The sequence below is a fragment of the Hyalella azteca genome, unplaced genomic scaffold (genome assembly GCF_000764305.2).
Source record: "Hyalella azteca isolate HAZT.00-mixed unplaced genomic scaffold, Hazt_2.0.2 contig3711, whole genome shotgun sequence".
Taxonomy (NCBI): domain Eukaryota; kingdom Metazoa; phylum Arthropoda; class Malacostraca; order Amphipoda; family Hyalellidae; genus Hyalella; species Hyalella azteca.
This window is the reverse complement of record NW_025933952.1, coordinates 200,336-217,129: the sequence shown is the minus strand read 5'-3', so window position 1 is coordinate 217,129 and position 16,794 is coordinate 200,336. Positions and strand designations below refer to the sequence as shown.

The 16,794-nt window shown below is 35.6% G+C and overlaps 1 protein-coding gene across 1 annotated transcript; it reads left to right on the top strand.

The window, feature by feature from the left end:
• The first annotated feature begins 226 nt into the window (after window positions 1-226).
• LOC108678072 (tubulin polyglutamylase complex subunit 2) lies at window positions 227-8,917 on the top strand. The gene is made up of 6 exons (XM_018166410.2): window positions 227-314; window positions 1,129-1,296; window positions 5,450-5,583; window positions 6,707-6,851; window positions 7,314-7,507; window positions 8,097-8,917. The coding sequence occupies exons 1-6, from the start codon at window positions 227-229 to the stop codon at window positions 8,283-8,285; spliced, it is 918 nt and encodes a 305-aa protein (XP_018021899.1). The 3' UTR covers window positions 8,286-8,917.
• Window positions 8,918-16,794: the final 7,877 nt, after the last annotated feature.

The window sequence follows — 16,794 nt, the reverse complement described above, 5'->3', positions numbered from 1 at the left end:
AAAGCTCTGAACTTCGGTGTTCGCTTACAATACTGTTTACAAATTATTTATTAAAAAAGTGAGCGGATAGACTAATTTACGCAAATTAGAGAAATATCCTCGAATATATAGAAATAAATAATATAGAATATAGAAATAGAATGAAAGAAAATATAGAAATGTATATGAATAAATAAAAGTAATCTATGGAGATTGATTATAAATCTTGAATGTATTAAAATAAATCATGAAGTGCGCGGAGAGCAGTCAGCTGACGCGACCTCGGGACAGCGGTCTAGTGACCGACCTCACCCTTGACCTCGTACAGACCCTCAGTGAGTATCACCTTTGACCTCGTTCATACACTCAGTGAGTAATTTATAGAATCACACTTCAAAACATTTTATCTGAATTGATGAAGTTAATTATGAATTTTTGAAATTATAATAAAAACTTATTATGTGAAACAAAATATTGAAAATAACAATTGTCAATTTTCCATGCATGAATCAACCCACTAGAACTATTCTCGTCGTTTGTTTTAATTCCAGCACAAGCATAATAGTTTTCTTTTAAACTTTTGTGATCAACATTGAGTTTCTCAGGAGCAATATGTTTGTACGATTAATTCAAACCGCTAAACAATAGACTCCTCTTGTAATTTAATTATGACATATTATTTTAATTAGAACAATTATCATCTGGGCAATTTTGGTCAAATCACAGTTCGATCATGGGTACACAGCAAAAAATATGGCACAAGTTTGACACCAAATAAAATCATTCAAAATATCAACCATATAATTTCGTTATTTTAATATAAACCTAATAAAATTATCTAAACACGTTATCCAGCCGTAAAAAAATGATTCCACAACACTCAGATTAGTCAATGTGACTTTCTTCAAACAACGATGCACATTTCGCGCGTATGAGGGTCATAAATATCCCAGTTTGGCCAGAAAAATGTCTTATCAGTGCTAGAAACGCTCTCAACTGATGTTGTGGGTAAACAAGTTTGCATCTTTTTGGACATAATAACAAAGCAGACATCTGACGTTGAATTACCCGTTATTTCGTTTAACCAACGTTAATTAAACGTTGGTTGAACGTCATTTGCATTGTGATAACCTATTATTATTTATACAGACAAGATACCCGGAGTACAAGGAGTGAACGTCGTGGTTCGGCCGGGCGTCGAACGTGGTGCCATCAGCACGTGGGAGCAACGACAAGCCGTGCAGCTGCCACAAACTCTACGGGCTTTGTACGCCACCACCGACGGCATCAGTCTCACCTGGAACTACTCTACTGCAGGTGATGGTACATGCAGACAAATAACGTTTACATAACGTTTATTTCGAGTTGTTTTCGTCGAAATAACAATTATCCAACGTTGGTTTAATGTCAGGTGTCTTGTGGGGAGGTACGTTGGAATGCAGCCATGATGGATGAGTAAATGCAGTTTGTTCTTAACGTTCTGGCGTAATGAGCATTTCTACATTTGTAAAGTGTTAAGTCGACATCTAAAATCAAATCTAAAAAAGAATAAAAGGTGAAGCCACTTGACCGATAATAATTGGAGAGTTGAAACTCAACTTAGCCGAACAATAATTTGTTGTCCTCCACAATATGTAATAAATGGACTAACTCAGTAGCTCTGAATTGAGGATTCGATGAAATATTGGTACAATGACCTAAACCCTAAAGGAAGATTATAATCGCATCCTATAAGATAATCTAATGAGTGATTAAACTCTGCTTGAGGTTAATATAAGTAAATACTAAATATTACATATGATGTTGTTTATTAAGTCGCATACATATGTAGATTTGGGAAATACGGTTAATTACAACTACCTATATAAAATACTTCGACAGTTGTGTGAAGATCCAGAAATTTGCAAACAAACTTTAGGTCAAGAACTCACCTCAAATAACTGTTCTTTCATTCTAATAACTGGCACTCTATTCCTTGCTTCTATCATCGAATCAAAAGAATGCAGATGAAATCAGATGAAATAAGATATATGTAATAATTATGTATCAGGCTAAATTTTATCTTTGCTTATGACAGCTCATCTAGACTTGGCTCAGTGTCGGAGTTTTCTTCCAATTGTTTCCCAGTTTCCGATCGAGGAGGCTTCGTATTGGAGAAATGCGGCGTCGTTTAGAAATTACATGTTCAAGGCAAAATACCTTCATGCCACGTCAAAGCCTTCCTCAATACGGCCTGCCATAAATTATAAAGCTTGGCATTCGCAGCACGGATCGCCATTGTTTGCCAAGCTGAATTTCATATTTGCCACTTTTCTTTGGCTGTTCCAAAAGTCCGTGCCCAAGAACCTGCAATGATGCAGGTTTTCTACGCTGTTTTTCATTCGCGGCTGCTTTCGATGGATCAACAGAAATTACGATTGTTTTCCAAAAAGTTTCTGAGGCGAGGAAAAAAAGTTGAGACACATTTATGGCGTTGGGTTCGGTAAAACTGGAGATTTATTGACGTATCACTAAAAACGTTGCGCCGCAATGTTTGGGTTTGTAATAGGAACGACTAAAAGGAAAGTTTATCTGAATACATCGCTCACAAGAACAAATTTTTATACCGTGCTAGATTTATACCGTGCAGTTTTTGAAAAACGTGACCATTCCGGGCGACAATTTTCTTCAGTTTTTCCGAAACATGCTTGCATGCAGCTATAATTTTTCAAGCCTATTACAACAATTCCTCTGCATGAAAGTGTAATTTAATTCATCAGTTTTCTCTAAAGTTTTTCGTTACGCCGAAGATTATTCATTTTATGTGCTTAAAATATTTTTTAATGACCTCACTCATTACTCACTCTAATGTTTTCAAATATTTTTATTCCTACAGTGGTACGTTTTCTCTCTGGTTCAATGATCCACACGGATTTCAAAAGAGCATTTCCACGTTTTTCAGAACTTAAAAAATTAGCGGAGTGGTGGCATGAGCTCTTCGCTGGAACATGTAATCCTATTGACATAATTCTCCATCACCAGTTCTGTGACCGAAATACGGACCTCCTCATCCCGGAAGCCAAGTTCGAGCAAATCCCTAGTTAAGCTTATAAGGAAAGTTTCTAATGTGTAATCCTACGATATGATCTTTAGGAAAGTTCAAACCTTAATTACAGCAATGGCAACGCCGAAATCGGGGCTGGAACGCCAGGCTTTCCAGCAATCTTTAAGGGATGATATATTAAACGTGGATTTACTTCCTGTAAAGAAATATCTTTTAGCTTTATGCATTTTTATTTTTTAGCAGCGAAAAATTTATACGTTGTGAATCAATGATTATTTTTCTAGATGTAAAAAATATAATTTACATCTGAAAACGTAGAATTTTTGTAACAAATATGTAGATAAACGCTTATGTTGCTTGCGATTATTACTGTTTACATTCAAAACCAATTCGTTTACATTTACACAGACAAGAAACTATGTCCGTTGCCAAGCTCTAAGTTTCGTTTGTTAAAAATGTTTCGACAGAAAAGATTTTTTATGAAATATTTTTATAAAACATATAACACAAATTTTTAAACATTAGATGTACAGTGATCTACCACGTCATTTTAAGTTATTGTACATACCGCAACGGTTCGTGAGTCGTTTCTAATTCTGTACAGCGAATGAAACACCACAGCTAAACGCTTTAGAGGAGATTGATGCTGAGGAAGACCAAAAAATACCGCAAGTCTGAACAAGAGATCCGTGACTTGCAACTCCCCTGACATCCTCGAGCCAAAGTTTTAATTGCAGTCACTTGAAGCCCCCTCCAAAAGTCCTTCGTTACCGCAAAAATCCACCCCCAAAATGCAGATCCATCCATCGATGGATCTGTTCAACCATCGATGATGATCCGCAATGAGCCGGAGCATCGTAATGGAATTCGAATCTCTGAGGATAAATTTTTATTTTTCTTAGTAACATTCCAATCAAAGTTTAAACTATTTTACATTAGTTATAAATTGTGATAGTTATCATAATTGAGTTCCAATTCTACATAAAATTTATTTTGAAGCTCAGTTACTCAAAATTCTGCGAAAAAAAAAAACATTCCCATTCTTCTTAACCTTGTGAATCCTGATGCAACTCACTAACATTCAGGATAGTTCAAAAATCCCGTCCAGCTTTTTTGGCGAGCTCGTCTCAGTCTTTCGAAGCGTTCGGTTTCTATCTTCAAGAAGCTCGCCTAATTTTCGAGCGGTGCCGTAGCCTCGAAGATGGTCCAAGTTACGTTGTTACTCTAAATTACTGGCTGCCTAATACGCGCAACTGCGCCAGCTTCTGAAGTCCGTCAATTACCACAGATCGTCTTCTGAACAGAGCGCTATCGCCGGCCGAACTGTCGGACGCTGGCCAGGCTCGAAGCTACGCAACTTTATTTTAAAGAAAGTTCTCCTCTCTTCGTCGGTCTAAAGTCTGGCTGGACCGTGATGATTTATTAGGGGAATTGCGCGAGAAATTATGATAAAATTGTGTCATATAAATTGAAAACATTTGCCATGTTTTGACATGACGGATCATAGGAAGTCTCTAAATCAGCGGACAGGATAAATGTTTCACTAAGCACTCACATAGTACTATTCTTTCCTCTCCTTTGCAGTCAAATCATCCCCACGCGAATCGAAACCCAATTTTACAAGTATAACTTCCAGGAATTGGTCAGTAACAATTTCTAATGCTCCCGTCTCAGATTTTGAGAATAATATTTAGATTTGTCCATTCCATGAACAAAATTATATTAGAAATAAACACAAAACTCTATGTAATATACAATTATAAATTTAAATAATACAAAAAATAATGAATAACAGTATTCGAATCTTTACACGACCTATTCACAACGAATTCACATAGTAACATAATTCGGAACATATTTTGTGTCCGGCTGTACATCACAATATGAAATTACTTAGTAAATATCCGCAACGCAACATACATAACTAAAAACTGAAATAACAATACCATTCTTAAAAATTCTACAAATTATTTTCATCTCAACAAAGCCATTTTGTCAAAGCTCAACATCGATGATGCCCTATGATTTCTGCAGCATACAACCTCTATTGCTCACTGTACCCATGGTTTTACTAGTTCAACCATGACTGTGCCACCTATTGAGACTAGAGTTATTGTCAGTGGAATTAAAAAGTATTAATCTATAATCTAAAGAAAAATTTACCGTTGTCAATGTTGTTCATATCTAAATGCCTTATTATTACATTAACCATCCGCAGAAAAATGGTTCAAATCTGTTCGTTTTTTTTTATTTGAACCATTTTCTAATGATAAATTAACCCTGTCAATACTGTTCGCATAAAAAAAACTTTTAAGTTACCGTCCGTTGAAAAAAAGATTGTATACCATGAATTCGTTGAAGTTTTTTTGTTAATATTTATTTTGCTATTTATTTTATTTTTTTAAATAATATATTTATGTGTCCCAGGCAAGGTGCTGCCTCTGGGTAACCTGGAGTTCCACCCGCTGTGTCGCCTCAACAGACTTGGCTCCGGCAGAGGCAGCGGCGACCCTCTCGCCCCCTCGGCCACTGACCTCGCCCTCGCCCAGGAGCCTCCCTCGGTCAGGGGAAAGGCGACATAGGCAAAAGGAAATATTAATGTTTATTAATTAATTAAACCTCTATTTTCCGAATTTCATTTATGTGCCTTGAAAATGAAACAACCCCTATTAGCCGAATTTCATGAGTGATGAATACCGACTTAGCTTTAAATTAATAAAAGTCAGCGAATGATGAGCGATCATTCAATCATTTCCGATGTTTAGATAAATTTATCTGGCATTCATTATGATATTTTTGTAGCAATATAGCCAGATATCTGTCATATATGATGTAAATAAAGCAAACTAATGGGAAAGTAAATGTATGGAGGAATGTGAGTGACCTTTATTACAACATGTTTAAAAAAATTTAATAAATGTTTGAAAAGTTGTATAATCCACAGAGAATATCTAATTCTACATGTTCCAAATGAAAATCAACTAAATTTTCTAGAATCTCAGTTATTGTACTTAAATTTGAAGCAATTGATTGCAAAAAATGCTGAATCATCTTTGGTTTTATTTTGAAAAATATTTATCATCAATTAATTATTCCTTGAAAGAAAAGCTTTCCTTATCGACCAATACGTCCATAGGTATTTTACAAATGATTTTGCCGCTACATTATTTCATATCTTCTAATGTCTCGGTAAACTACTGTACTTAAGTTAGTCCTTTCTTTACGACTTATTCTATCTTATACCCTCCTTTTACTCGTCCTACCATACCTGTTTTTGCATAAATGCCTGTTTTGTGTCAATACCTGTTTTTTAACAAATACTTGTTTTTTACAAATACCTGTTTTTGCACAAATACATGTTTTTGCATAAAACCTGTTTTTGCATAAAACCTGTTTTTGCATAAAACCTGTTTTTGCATAAAACCTGTTTTTTGCAAAATACCTGTTTTTGCATAAAACCTGTTTTTTGCATAATACCTGTTTTTGCATAAAATCTGTTTTTCTTTTAATACCTCTTTCTGTACAAATACCTGTTTTTGCACAAATACATGTTTTTGCATAAAACCTGTTTTTGCATAAAACCTGTTCTTGCATAAAACCTGTTTTTGCATAAAACCGGTTTTTATTTTAATACCTGTTTCTGTAAAAATACCTGTTTTTACCTACCTGTTTTTTTTTCCACAGAGCGGGCAAGACCGGTCAAGCGTCGGGGCTCGAGCAGCAGCTGGAGCAGCAGCGACCACAGCTGCCAAGAGGAACCAAGTCGCTCAACATCCGCCAAGCTTCAGCACGTCAAGGATGTTTGAAGTCGACAGCTGCCAAGGCAACGGTGAGAGCATGGAATATTTAATGCGGTGTGAAAGCACGTGATATTGAAATATATATAGAGACTAGTTAAATAGAAACACCTTAACGTGTGTTTGGGGCCAGAAGCTTTTGTATGAGAAATAGCCAGTATGTGAAGAAATTAAAATGTCAAATTATTAAACGATAGGGAACTGTTTAGTTAAATCGAACTTGCTGCGTAATTAACCTGAAATTAACTTGACATCAAGAAATGTTTCATGACAGGCTTTTGTTTGAACTGCAGTTAGCATGAATCATTTTCATCGATAATTAATTATCACGATTTTCATCGATATATATAATCATAATTATAATAATTGCTTTGGCACTAGGTTTCTTAATATTTAATTGGCGCCCGGCTAATTATAATCATAATTATAATCATTGGTCTGGCACTAGGTTTCCAATTATTAATTGGCACCAGTCTATGCCAATTACCTTCCAGGACGGGTGGTGCTGGTGAGTCCAGGCCGAGGTGACCAGGTGCTGGACGGGTCGCTGTGGCTGCTGGACTTAAGTCTCCGGCCGCACCTCATTGCCGTCGACGTGGCCTCCTACTGGCGGGTGATGCTCGTGCACCTCGGCATGCCACAGTGGCACTTCCTTGTTGCCGGGATCGGCCTCACCCCGTGGGCTAAGGTCAGATAAAATAACGACTTTTAGCGAATTGAGCTTAGAATAAATATTAAAACGCCACATTAGTTAAGTCAAAAATATGGTGCTTCGGCCAATTTCAGAATAAAATATGCAGGTATAATCTGATACGTGTTTAAGACAAGACTGCCTCTGAATATAAACTTATAATTTATTTGTTTTTCATTCGTCACTTGAGCTATTGAGAAATTGGTAGAAGTGAATCGCCAGGACTTTCATATCGAGGAGAATCATTAATAATGTAATTTCAGGATCATAGATGATGTATTTCATCCTCAATATAATTTCATCATTCATATCAAGGAAAATCATAAATAATAATAATTTTGTAGTAACGAAAGTATCTTTGTACGCTCAATCATGGTCTGATTGCACGCTCTTTATTATTATCAGACCATGTTTGACCAATTCTCTTCCATGGAAGCCAATTTTCACCTCACAATTCAGACGTTTATATTAACAGAATTTAATAATGAGCTTAGTTTCATTCACTATTTTACAATGCATTAATTAATTCATTGTAATTAATCCATTAATTCATTCCTAATTTATTAATTGTACATTCACCGGGCAGCAATGGTACTCGGTGGTAGCGCCTCATCTGCTGGAAGGCTGCAAACCTCGACCACCACAGCCTGACCTGGTCAACCAACTCGACTGGTCTGCATTTAAGCCAAAGAAAATCAACAAGAAACTCAATAAAGATCAAAACAAAGATCAGAAAGACAAGAAGAAGAAAGAGGAAATCGAGCAAGGGAAATAAATTCTATTAATTACGAATCTCCAAATCCTCGTACCATAATAATGATGACAGGACATGATTTCATCGAGTTTAATATTATTGAAATGTTTATTTGATCAATAAATATAATCACTTGGTCCTCAACTTCTCGGACTAGATTTAAATTAATGATTTGAAGTCAAGATCAGACTGTTGTACGAAACATTCTGTAACAAATTTAAATAATTATTTTTTAATTTTGATTTTTTTTAAATGGTGGACAGCCGTATTATTTGCATGTATGCTCGAAAGGCCGTTATGAAAAATGAAGTTGATTTGCTAATGCGAAATAATGGATTAACGACATCATTCCAAATTAACAAAGTATCCAATGTTAATGTAAATTTTCTTCAAGTATTCTTCTCGGTCGTTTTCTTCTCCGTATTGATGACTAACTAATCTATCTGATTCTTCATGAGAAGTTTCAAGAAGATTTTAAAAAGTAGTTCCCCTTATTAGCTCTGTCGAAAGTTTACTGACAAAATGGCCTAATTATTTTAAATGCAGATACATTATTCAAATTTTGCATGTGTAATCAATGTGAATATATGCATGTGTAAACATTCTAAATTAACATGTAAACAAACTAAACGCATTCATACCAATCAGTTACCGTGCTGTCACTGCTGTGTAAGGTGTAATGTTATAGCCTAATTGTATTCTCTAGCAATTAAATCATTTTCGTTATAGGATCTAATTCTATGACATGTTAGGCAGCTAGGGCTGGCCTCTTGAGTCATTTATGGCTAACAAACAAAAGAAGGCTGAGGCAACTGGCAACTGAGTGGACAGATATAGATATGGCGACGATCGCTGCGGGCGACGAAACAATTTGCCAAATAATTTTCTTTTGCATCACAGAAAATGGTCACGCATCTATAATGCCTTGTGATTATATTGACTAGTCAGTAGTTGAACATTTCGTGGTTGTTACGACCTCCATCATGCCGTCACTGCTGTTGTTTGGCGCAGGTGTTACTGAGTGAGTCATCTCTTGCCGTCTTAACTTAGCGATACTGTCTTAGAACTACCGGGATCATTTGTGCCAGTGAAAACCACCGTGACGTCATAGCAAGTAAAAAATACGCTTTATTACCTACGTATTTATTACCTTGTATCTAGTCATGCCCTGAATACGAACATACATCGAATACAATCTCATATTTTTCGCATCATTTTATTTCTTTTTCAATTATTTTTCAATTTGGTTTGTAATTAAGAGGTACCACTACCACACCACCACCACCACCACATCCACCACCACCACACCGCCATACCACCACACCACCACCATACCACCACCACCACCACCACCACATATATCAGGTGTTTTTACAATAACGATATAAATGTTGGAGAAGAACGATCTCCTTATTTAAATGCAGTTCATAATTATACATACTCATTACATATAATCAACATGTAGCACAAAAGACAAAAAATTTGAAACTCCATGGTGAAGTATAGCTACACTTAAATAGCGAACTAATCGTCTTCCGATTGAGCACAAAAAAAGATGTTCGTATGTTTGTACAGAGTGATTGACGGAAACTTCCCGTTTGGTATTTCGCGCCAAACAGCCAGATGTTGTGAGAAAAGGGCGCGAAGTCAGCCATATGAAATGCAAGGTCGGTCATGAAGTTTTGTGTCCCACCTAGTCAGCTGCCACTATGCATTGGACAAGTGAGCAGCGTGCGTTTGCTTTCGAGGTGTACTTTTCTAATGGCTGTTTTGCAGGGCGCATCGTATCCTCGAGTGAACTTCTTTGGCCGGCCAGATCCCCCGATTTGGCTCCATGTGATTTTTCATGGGGTAATCTTAAATCAATTGGTTACAATGGCTGGTAAAAACCCTACTTCATTTGAAGAACAACATACTTCAATTTAAGCCATTGCCAACGCCTTTCTTTCGATTTGCTTCAGCGAGTTGAACGGAACTAAGTAAATGCATTGACAATGGGGCTGTCATTTGTACGATGTCATTTTCAAAAGTAAATGATACAAAAAATCAGGTAATGTATTTATATTGTATTGATATCTTTATTATTTCTTTTTATTGAGCTTTCAAATCAGGAAGTTTACGTGAGTTACTTGTACAATATGTTTAAACTTCTTAAGTGCTTCGGGTACTTAACTTTATTAAGTCTTGTTAACTGAAAAACTTGAATTCGTCTTACGCTTTCTTGTGTATGGTTGGTCCATGTCAAAATTGATACGGGAAGGAAATTTTCGATTCAAATTATTATAATCTGCATTGATATCTCTAAGGCAAACAAACCGGTTCCTGTTTATCTGTTACCTTTCAAATATTAACGCACAGATTCTACGTATTTACGAGGAACGTTCATGGCACAAAAATTAATGGTTAGAAAATTTATTTTGATGGCCACATGAAAGTGATCAAATAGATCAGAAATCCGGTCTAACTACTCTAGGCAAAGGATTTAAAAAATTCAAATACTACCTGCAATTTTTTGGAGTAAACACTCGATTTATTGCACTAACTTGTAACTCCCTTCGTTACGTTCAGCATGACCGAGTTCAAAATTCCACCAAAAACAAAAGCAAAAAAGAATACCTTTCACCAATATCAAGTGACGATATACCCTACATTGTACTCTAGTTGTGAATTAGGTGCAGACAACACAAAAAAGACTAATTTTTTAGCAAGGATGCGAGCACATAGTCTGACTGACAAAACTGAAGTACGTCACGAGTGGCGCAACAGACATATTAGCACTCTGAGGATGGAGCCATTTTTTTATTGTTTTGATATTAGCCGGCGGCCAGAGCGAACATACTAGTACTGTTCTCGAATGTCTCTTTAAAATAAATGCGTGTAAAAGTTCATATAAATGAGTTGTTGGTAAAATTCGAACCACGTACCACGATTCAAATCACAAACCACGATCAAACCATACAACGAAGACCAGCAAAAAAATACATTGATCATGGAACAGCGAAGAATGAAATGAAATGCCCTAACTAGAATGCAGGGCGGATTCTCTGATATCTTTTGTATATTGATTCCAAACAAACTTGAAAGAGTTTCGCCTGCTTATGGAATGGAGGTACCTACGAGTTCTTCCTAACTGAAAATCTATGAAATAGGAATCAACGGTAATCATGCAAGATGAACGCTCTCTTGTCGTATCACTAACTCAGAAAGTGTTTCATACCCACAACTTGAAGATGGATAGTCTGTAAACTTTATTTTTACAAAAAGGATTCGCTTCTAAGTTAGAAAACCAATTAATGTTGTGGCTGGTGACATATGCACAACAGTTCTAATTTTTTAACTGACCCTGAGGATAGAGCAAGCGAGAGCAATTTTTTAACTGACCTGAGAAGTGGCCGGAATGAGCAATAACATTCTTATTGATTATGTTTTCATAGCGAGCTGCAGACTTGAATAACAAATAGCTTCTCTCCGTGCTACCAATCTTAAATCAAGTCAAACAAATGAAAACTGAAGTCAGGTCAAATTGTTGGAAACTCAGCTTGGGATAGCAACTGAAATAGTGTTGAATAACAAAATTTTTCAATAATGTTATAACATTTAAAACTGAATTTGGTCAAGCAAAAGAAAAACGGGAATCGGATTAAACAATTGGACACTGAGATCGGGTTAAAATTGAAGACTGAAATCGGGTAAACAAGCGTAAATTGAAACCTGTACATAAATGACAGCGTCACCCGAGCGATGACGATGAATGAACTTAGCCTTGAAGCTTGTGAAAAATTGTATCCGTATGTTTTCGGATACAAAACTAAATTTCAATGAACTTCCCAATGAAACCATTATGAAAAATATGTGCAAACACATCCATAGTTAAGGATTATATAAAAAATCTATAATATGCAATTAATATAAATGTTAATGAACGCCACATCATGTATGTTAATATTGAATTTCGTTTAATTGTCTTCATTCGTATTGATTCGTTAATCTCCAACTGACCATAACTTCACAATCAGAGCAAATTGTCCATCCAGGGTTGAATTTATTAATAGAAAGAAAGACATGTCTTTCCTCTCTCTTAATTATTAAACTAACGTAGAGAGCCCTGCCCATGTGAGCGTTGGAGTCGTTACCAAGAAAACAACCATTCCGATAAAAATAGACACACCCCCCGACATAAACAAAAAGAATTTCTGCAAGCTATTATTATGGAAATGTACGATAGAGGCCATTTTTCAAATTAACTGCTACTAGATCATGAAAAGTATATTATAGATAGGCTAAAATATAAGGAAAGCATTTGAAGTGTGGGAAGAAGTACATCTGCACACACTTTTACTGTCAATGCTGATAGGCGTGTGGCTGGTGTGGGTCTCTCCTTCAGTGGCGCCGCGGCCTCTGAGGGGTGAGGTGGTGTGGGAGTGGCGGGCGATGTTCAGTGCCAAGCTGACGTCATTAGCAGTAGACAAGCTTGTTGTGCCAAATAGCAAGTGAAGTTTCGCGGACGTGATTATTGTTCACTTTCATTAAATTTTTTCATGTTTGAAGTCTATAGTTCAAAATTGATTTATAACTGCTGATAATTATTGGCCAGCTTATTATTTAACAAGAACTCAAAGTGAGTGAAGCGTTGAATTAAATATGAAAGATGGTTTGAAGTTTGAACATTCATTTAAAATACAAAACGAGTAACAAAACTACACGGTCCCAGTGCAGCATATCAGTTTACAGTCAGCCTTCTTGACCTAGTAAAGATATTATCACTAATCCAATTGGCCTCTGATGCTCAGAGGCCAATTGGCCTAACTATATAGCTCACAGTAAGTGGTTACATAGTATCATCAGCTTTTACATAATAAAGGAGTCTCTGTCTTGAGTGGCCCGTCACCAAATACACAGATAGGAGATCCTCAGTCAACCATCTCTTATCAGCCACCAGCTGCTCTCTCACGACTAATCTTGGTCGAATCACGGCCGCCCACCGATTGGTTGTTCCTTGGTAACGTGAAATCTATATAATATATCTGATGGCCAAGATAATAAGGGCGTTTAGGCCTAAAGTTATGTAGCTTGTTAATGGGCGAAAACACTGCGACTCGTTAGCCCTTGAAGAATGTTGGCATTGGCTACGAGTTGCACTGTTTTTTCTTATGCATTTGTAAACAAAAGAAGGTTTCGACAAAAAAAATCGTCGAAATTTTAGGTTCAATACGAGCGATTGTTAAAATTATGTTCGTTAAGTGATTATTTGGGTGAAAACACACTTACAGCTTAGGATATGATGTGAATAATGTGGATGAGAGGCTGTAACGAAATTCTGATTCATGTTATCTCAGGGTTTTTTTTTTATTTAATTGATGATTTCCTAAAATGGAGTTTGCTTGCAATTATATATTGTTCGCAATTTTTAATTTTGTTTGCTTGTATTACTTTTTATCATTTCATGCGATCGTCCATATTAGTAAAATCGGTTCATTAATGCCGACCTATATTTTCCGCACGTTAATAAAGACTAACATCACGTGTTTCGTGACCTTTCTTCTAGAGTGTCGGTTCAATATACGATTACCGAATACTAGATATCACCGGCAATGCATGAGTGCAGGTTTTGTAGGTTGCCAGCGTCATTTCAGCACCGATTAAAACCAACCTCTGTCTTATCAAGACGTGCATTGAATGAACCCAGGATTGCTGGGATAAAGAAAAAACTTGAATTATGATCATACTTTCTCCGTTGATGGAATTTTGATTCTACAAACTCTTTAGATTTCATGTATGGTCAGGAATTATAAAGTTTATCAAGCATTTGAATTCCTTAAGCGAAGTAGGGTTTTTACAACAGAGAAAGATTTATTTGGGCATGGCGATGACGAAGTTATCATTATGATGGTTAAAACTTCAACACGATAATATTATTCTACAGTAACTACAAAAACAAAGATCCTTTAAAAGTCAAGTTCAAACTTTTTATATTGAATTTCGCTGAAATATTGGCTGTGAAAACTCGACTCGCCTGTTTTATTATTTGTAATTGACAGGATTGCTAACGCTTTAATGATATCTGACTGCCTATTCGAAAGAGATCGTAATACCTATTTTGCTGAGATCCTAATATCTATTCTTATTCTACTGCGATCGTAATGCCTATTTTAGTGAGATCGTAATGCTTATTCTACTGAGATCGTAATGCCGATTCTGCTGAGATCGAAATGCCTATTTTAGTGAGATCGTAATGCCGATTCTGCTGAGATCGTGATTCCTATTCTGCTGAGATCGTGATTCCTATTTTGATGAGATTGTGATGCTGATTCTAGGTCATTTCGAACCGTGCTAGACGTGACGTGACTGTCGACAATGTGGAAACTAAACAATGTTATAATTCTTGTAGCAGAAAATACACTGCAAATATTGGAGCAGTTTTAGCAATTCGTTTCAGGTGTTGTCTATAGCTATCTGGAAGCTTTTGCACTTCATTCAGCATCAGTGGAACAGATAATAAATATTAAGAACTTGAAATTGATCATAACCTGACGCCAAACTTCATAGAAGTTTGCAGCTTTTAAGTAACACTCGTTAAAAAACAGCGAGACTCCCAGACCACAATCGTCAGACAGTGCCAGCCAGCGTTGCTCGCAGGTCTCACTCAGGATGTTAATCATTGGACTTCCTCCATTGAAATTGAAAGATAAATTATAGCCGGGCCAGTGTCCGCCATACGTATGCCATACATATTCCAACGATGATATAAACTTGTTTGGAATTCGACTGCTTCTTTAGCTCCATGGGCGCATTTAAGGCATAATATATACATGTATGCTTCTAACGCCATTCAGCATTTTAGAGTTAAATAATATACGTTTAAAAATTACTTTTTAAAGACAACACTTCCAAAGAATCCAATGTCTCCAATCTTAAAGATGTACCATGAATTTCTCATTTAATTTTCGAATATTAAAAAAATAATTTTAGAATTTTTTTAATATATAAATTTTTTTCAATAGATAAAATTTTTTTTCAAAATTATTTATTCTATTAATTGATTCATGCATTGCCTCTGACTTCACACAAGTGTGCAAAATTTCAGATCAATTAGACAGGTAAAAGTGTGTCAAATATCAGTCATAAGATTTGTAGCTGACAAAATTATTTTTTCAATTTTTTTAATATTAAAAAAAATATTTATATTACTTTTTAAAATAATTTATTTTGACATTTGATTCATGCATTTTCTCCAACTTTTAACAAGTATGCAAAATTTCAGATCGATAGGATAAGTAGAAGTGTGTTAAATTTCGATTACAAGATTTGTAGCAGACAGACAGACAGACAAACAAGAAGTGAAGTTAAAGAGAAGTGTTGTAAAAAATCTCCTTTGGCACTAAAATTGGTTGTGGCCATAATATATATAAAAGATTTTGGAATAGATTAATCTCTTACCAATAATTTTATCGAATGCAGGTTACGTTGTCGGATGCTTTGTGAAGGATGATCGATCCAAAATTGTCGAAGATATATAATTTAGTGTACATCTCAACCTTCTATTCGAATTAGAATCAATATTTTAGAGTAGTTCACGGTACAAGAGAATTGCATTATTCAACTATTGAGTACTCTTTTTTCGTTGTTAATTTACTGCCTTCGAAATTTAATCTTTAGACCAAACAACAATTTTTGCCTGATAACCGTCAAGGTTGAGCATCCCAAATCATGTCCGTGCACATATACCATGAATTACCGCGTGACACACATTCTTGCTTATCACAAAACTATTCATATCACTACAAAACTATTGCTAACCATAATAAGACGATACGACTTATCAGATGCTGCTGCACCAATAATAAAAGGAATAATTAAATAAAATTATTGTAAAATAACCATAAAATTCATTCAACTATAACAACATAACTTGCGCTTTTTGATTTAACGGTTAAAAATGCAAAGTCTGGAAATAAAAATTCAAAAATGCCTGCAGCGGAAGGCATATAGGCTGTAACATTTTTTTATGCACTGTAACATCACTTCGCAGTTTTCCGAACAAAATTTTATACGCAACTAAAGCGGAAACAATTTGGTGAATTTTTTTAAATTGTCCACAGCATACACCTTTTTCAGCCTGAACTTTCATGCTGGACGAGAATCCCAAGTTACCGCAAGTCAATCCAAAGGCAACTTTTTCCAAGTTACAAAGGCAACTTTTCTAACCTCACTGATAAAGATTTAAGTGCAACCCTATTGTTCTCAGCCTGGGCGAATGCTTTATATGAAAAATCTTCATAGTGAAAAAAAACGTGCGACATTTTTTGTTGACGTTAACTAGTCGTGACGTAATTATTTGCTTTGTTTTAATAATTACGTTTCCTGAGGATGGTGGTTTATTTCGGGTGAATTTAACGCTCAAATCAACAATAACATAAAATATTTTTTATTCCACAGAAACCCTCTAAACAATTTAAATATTTAGTTTGATTTTACAATTTGGATGAGAATTTAAAAACCAATAAATTTAAAAATCATATTTGCCTTTTAC

Excerpts from the sequence above, each read along its gene's own strand:
- LOC108678072 (XM_018166410.2), top strand. The coding sequence starts at position 227 with ATGAAGTGCGCGGAGAGCAGTCAGCTGACGCGACCTCGGGACAGCGGT. Across the intron at positions 315-1,128 it reads TGACCTCGTACAGACCCTCA|ACAAGATACCCGGAGTACAA; the intron begins GTGAGTATCACC and ends TTATTTATACAG. Across the intron at positions 7,508-8,096 it reads GCCTCACCCCGTGGGCTAAG|CAATGGTACTCGGTGGTAGC; the intron begins GTCAGATAAAAT and ends TTCACCGGGCAG.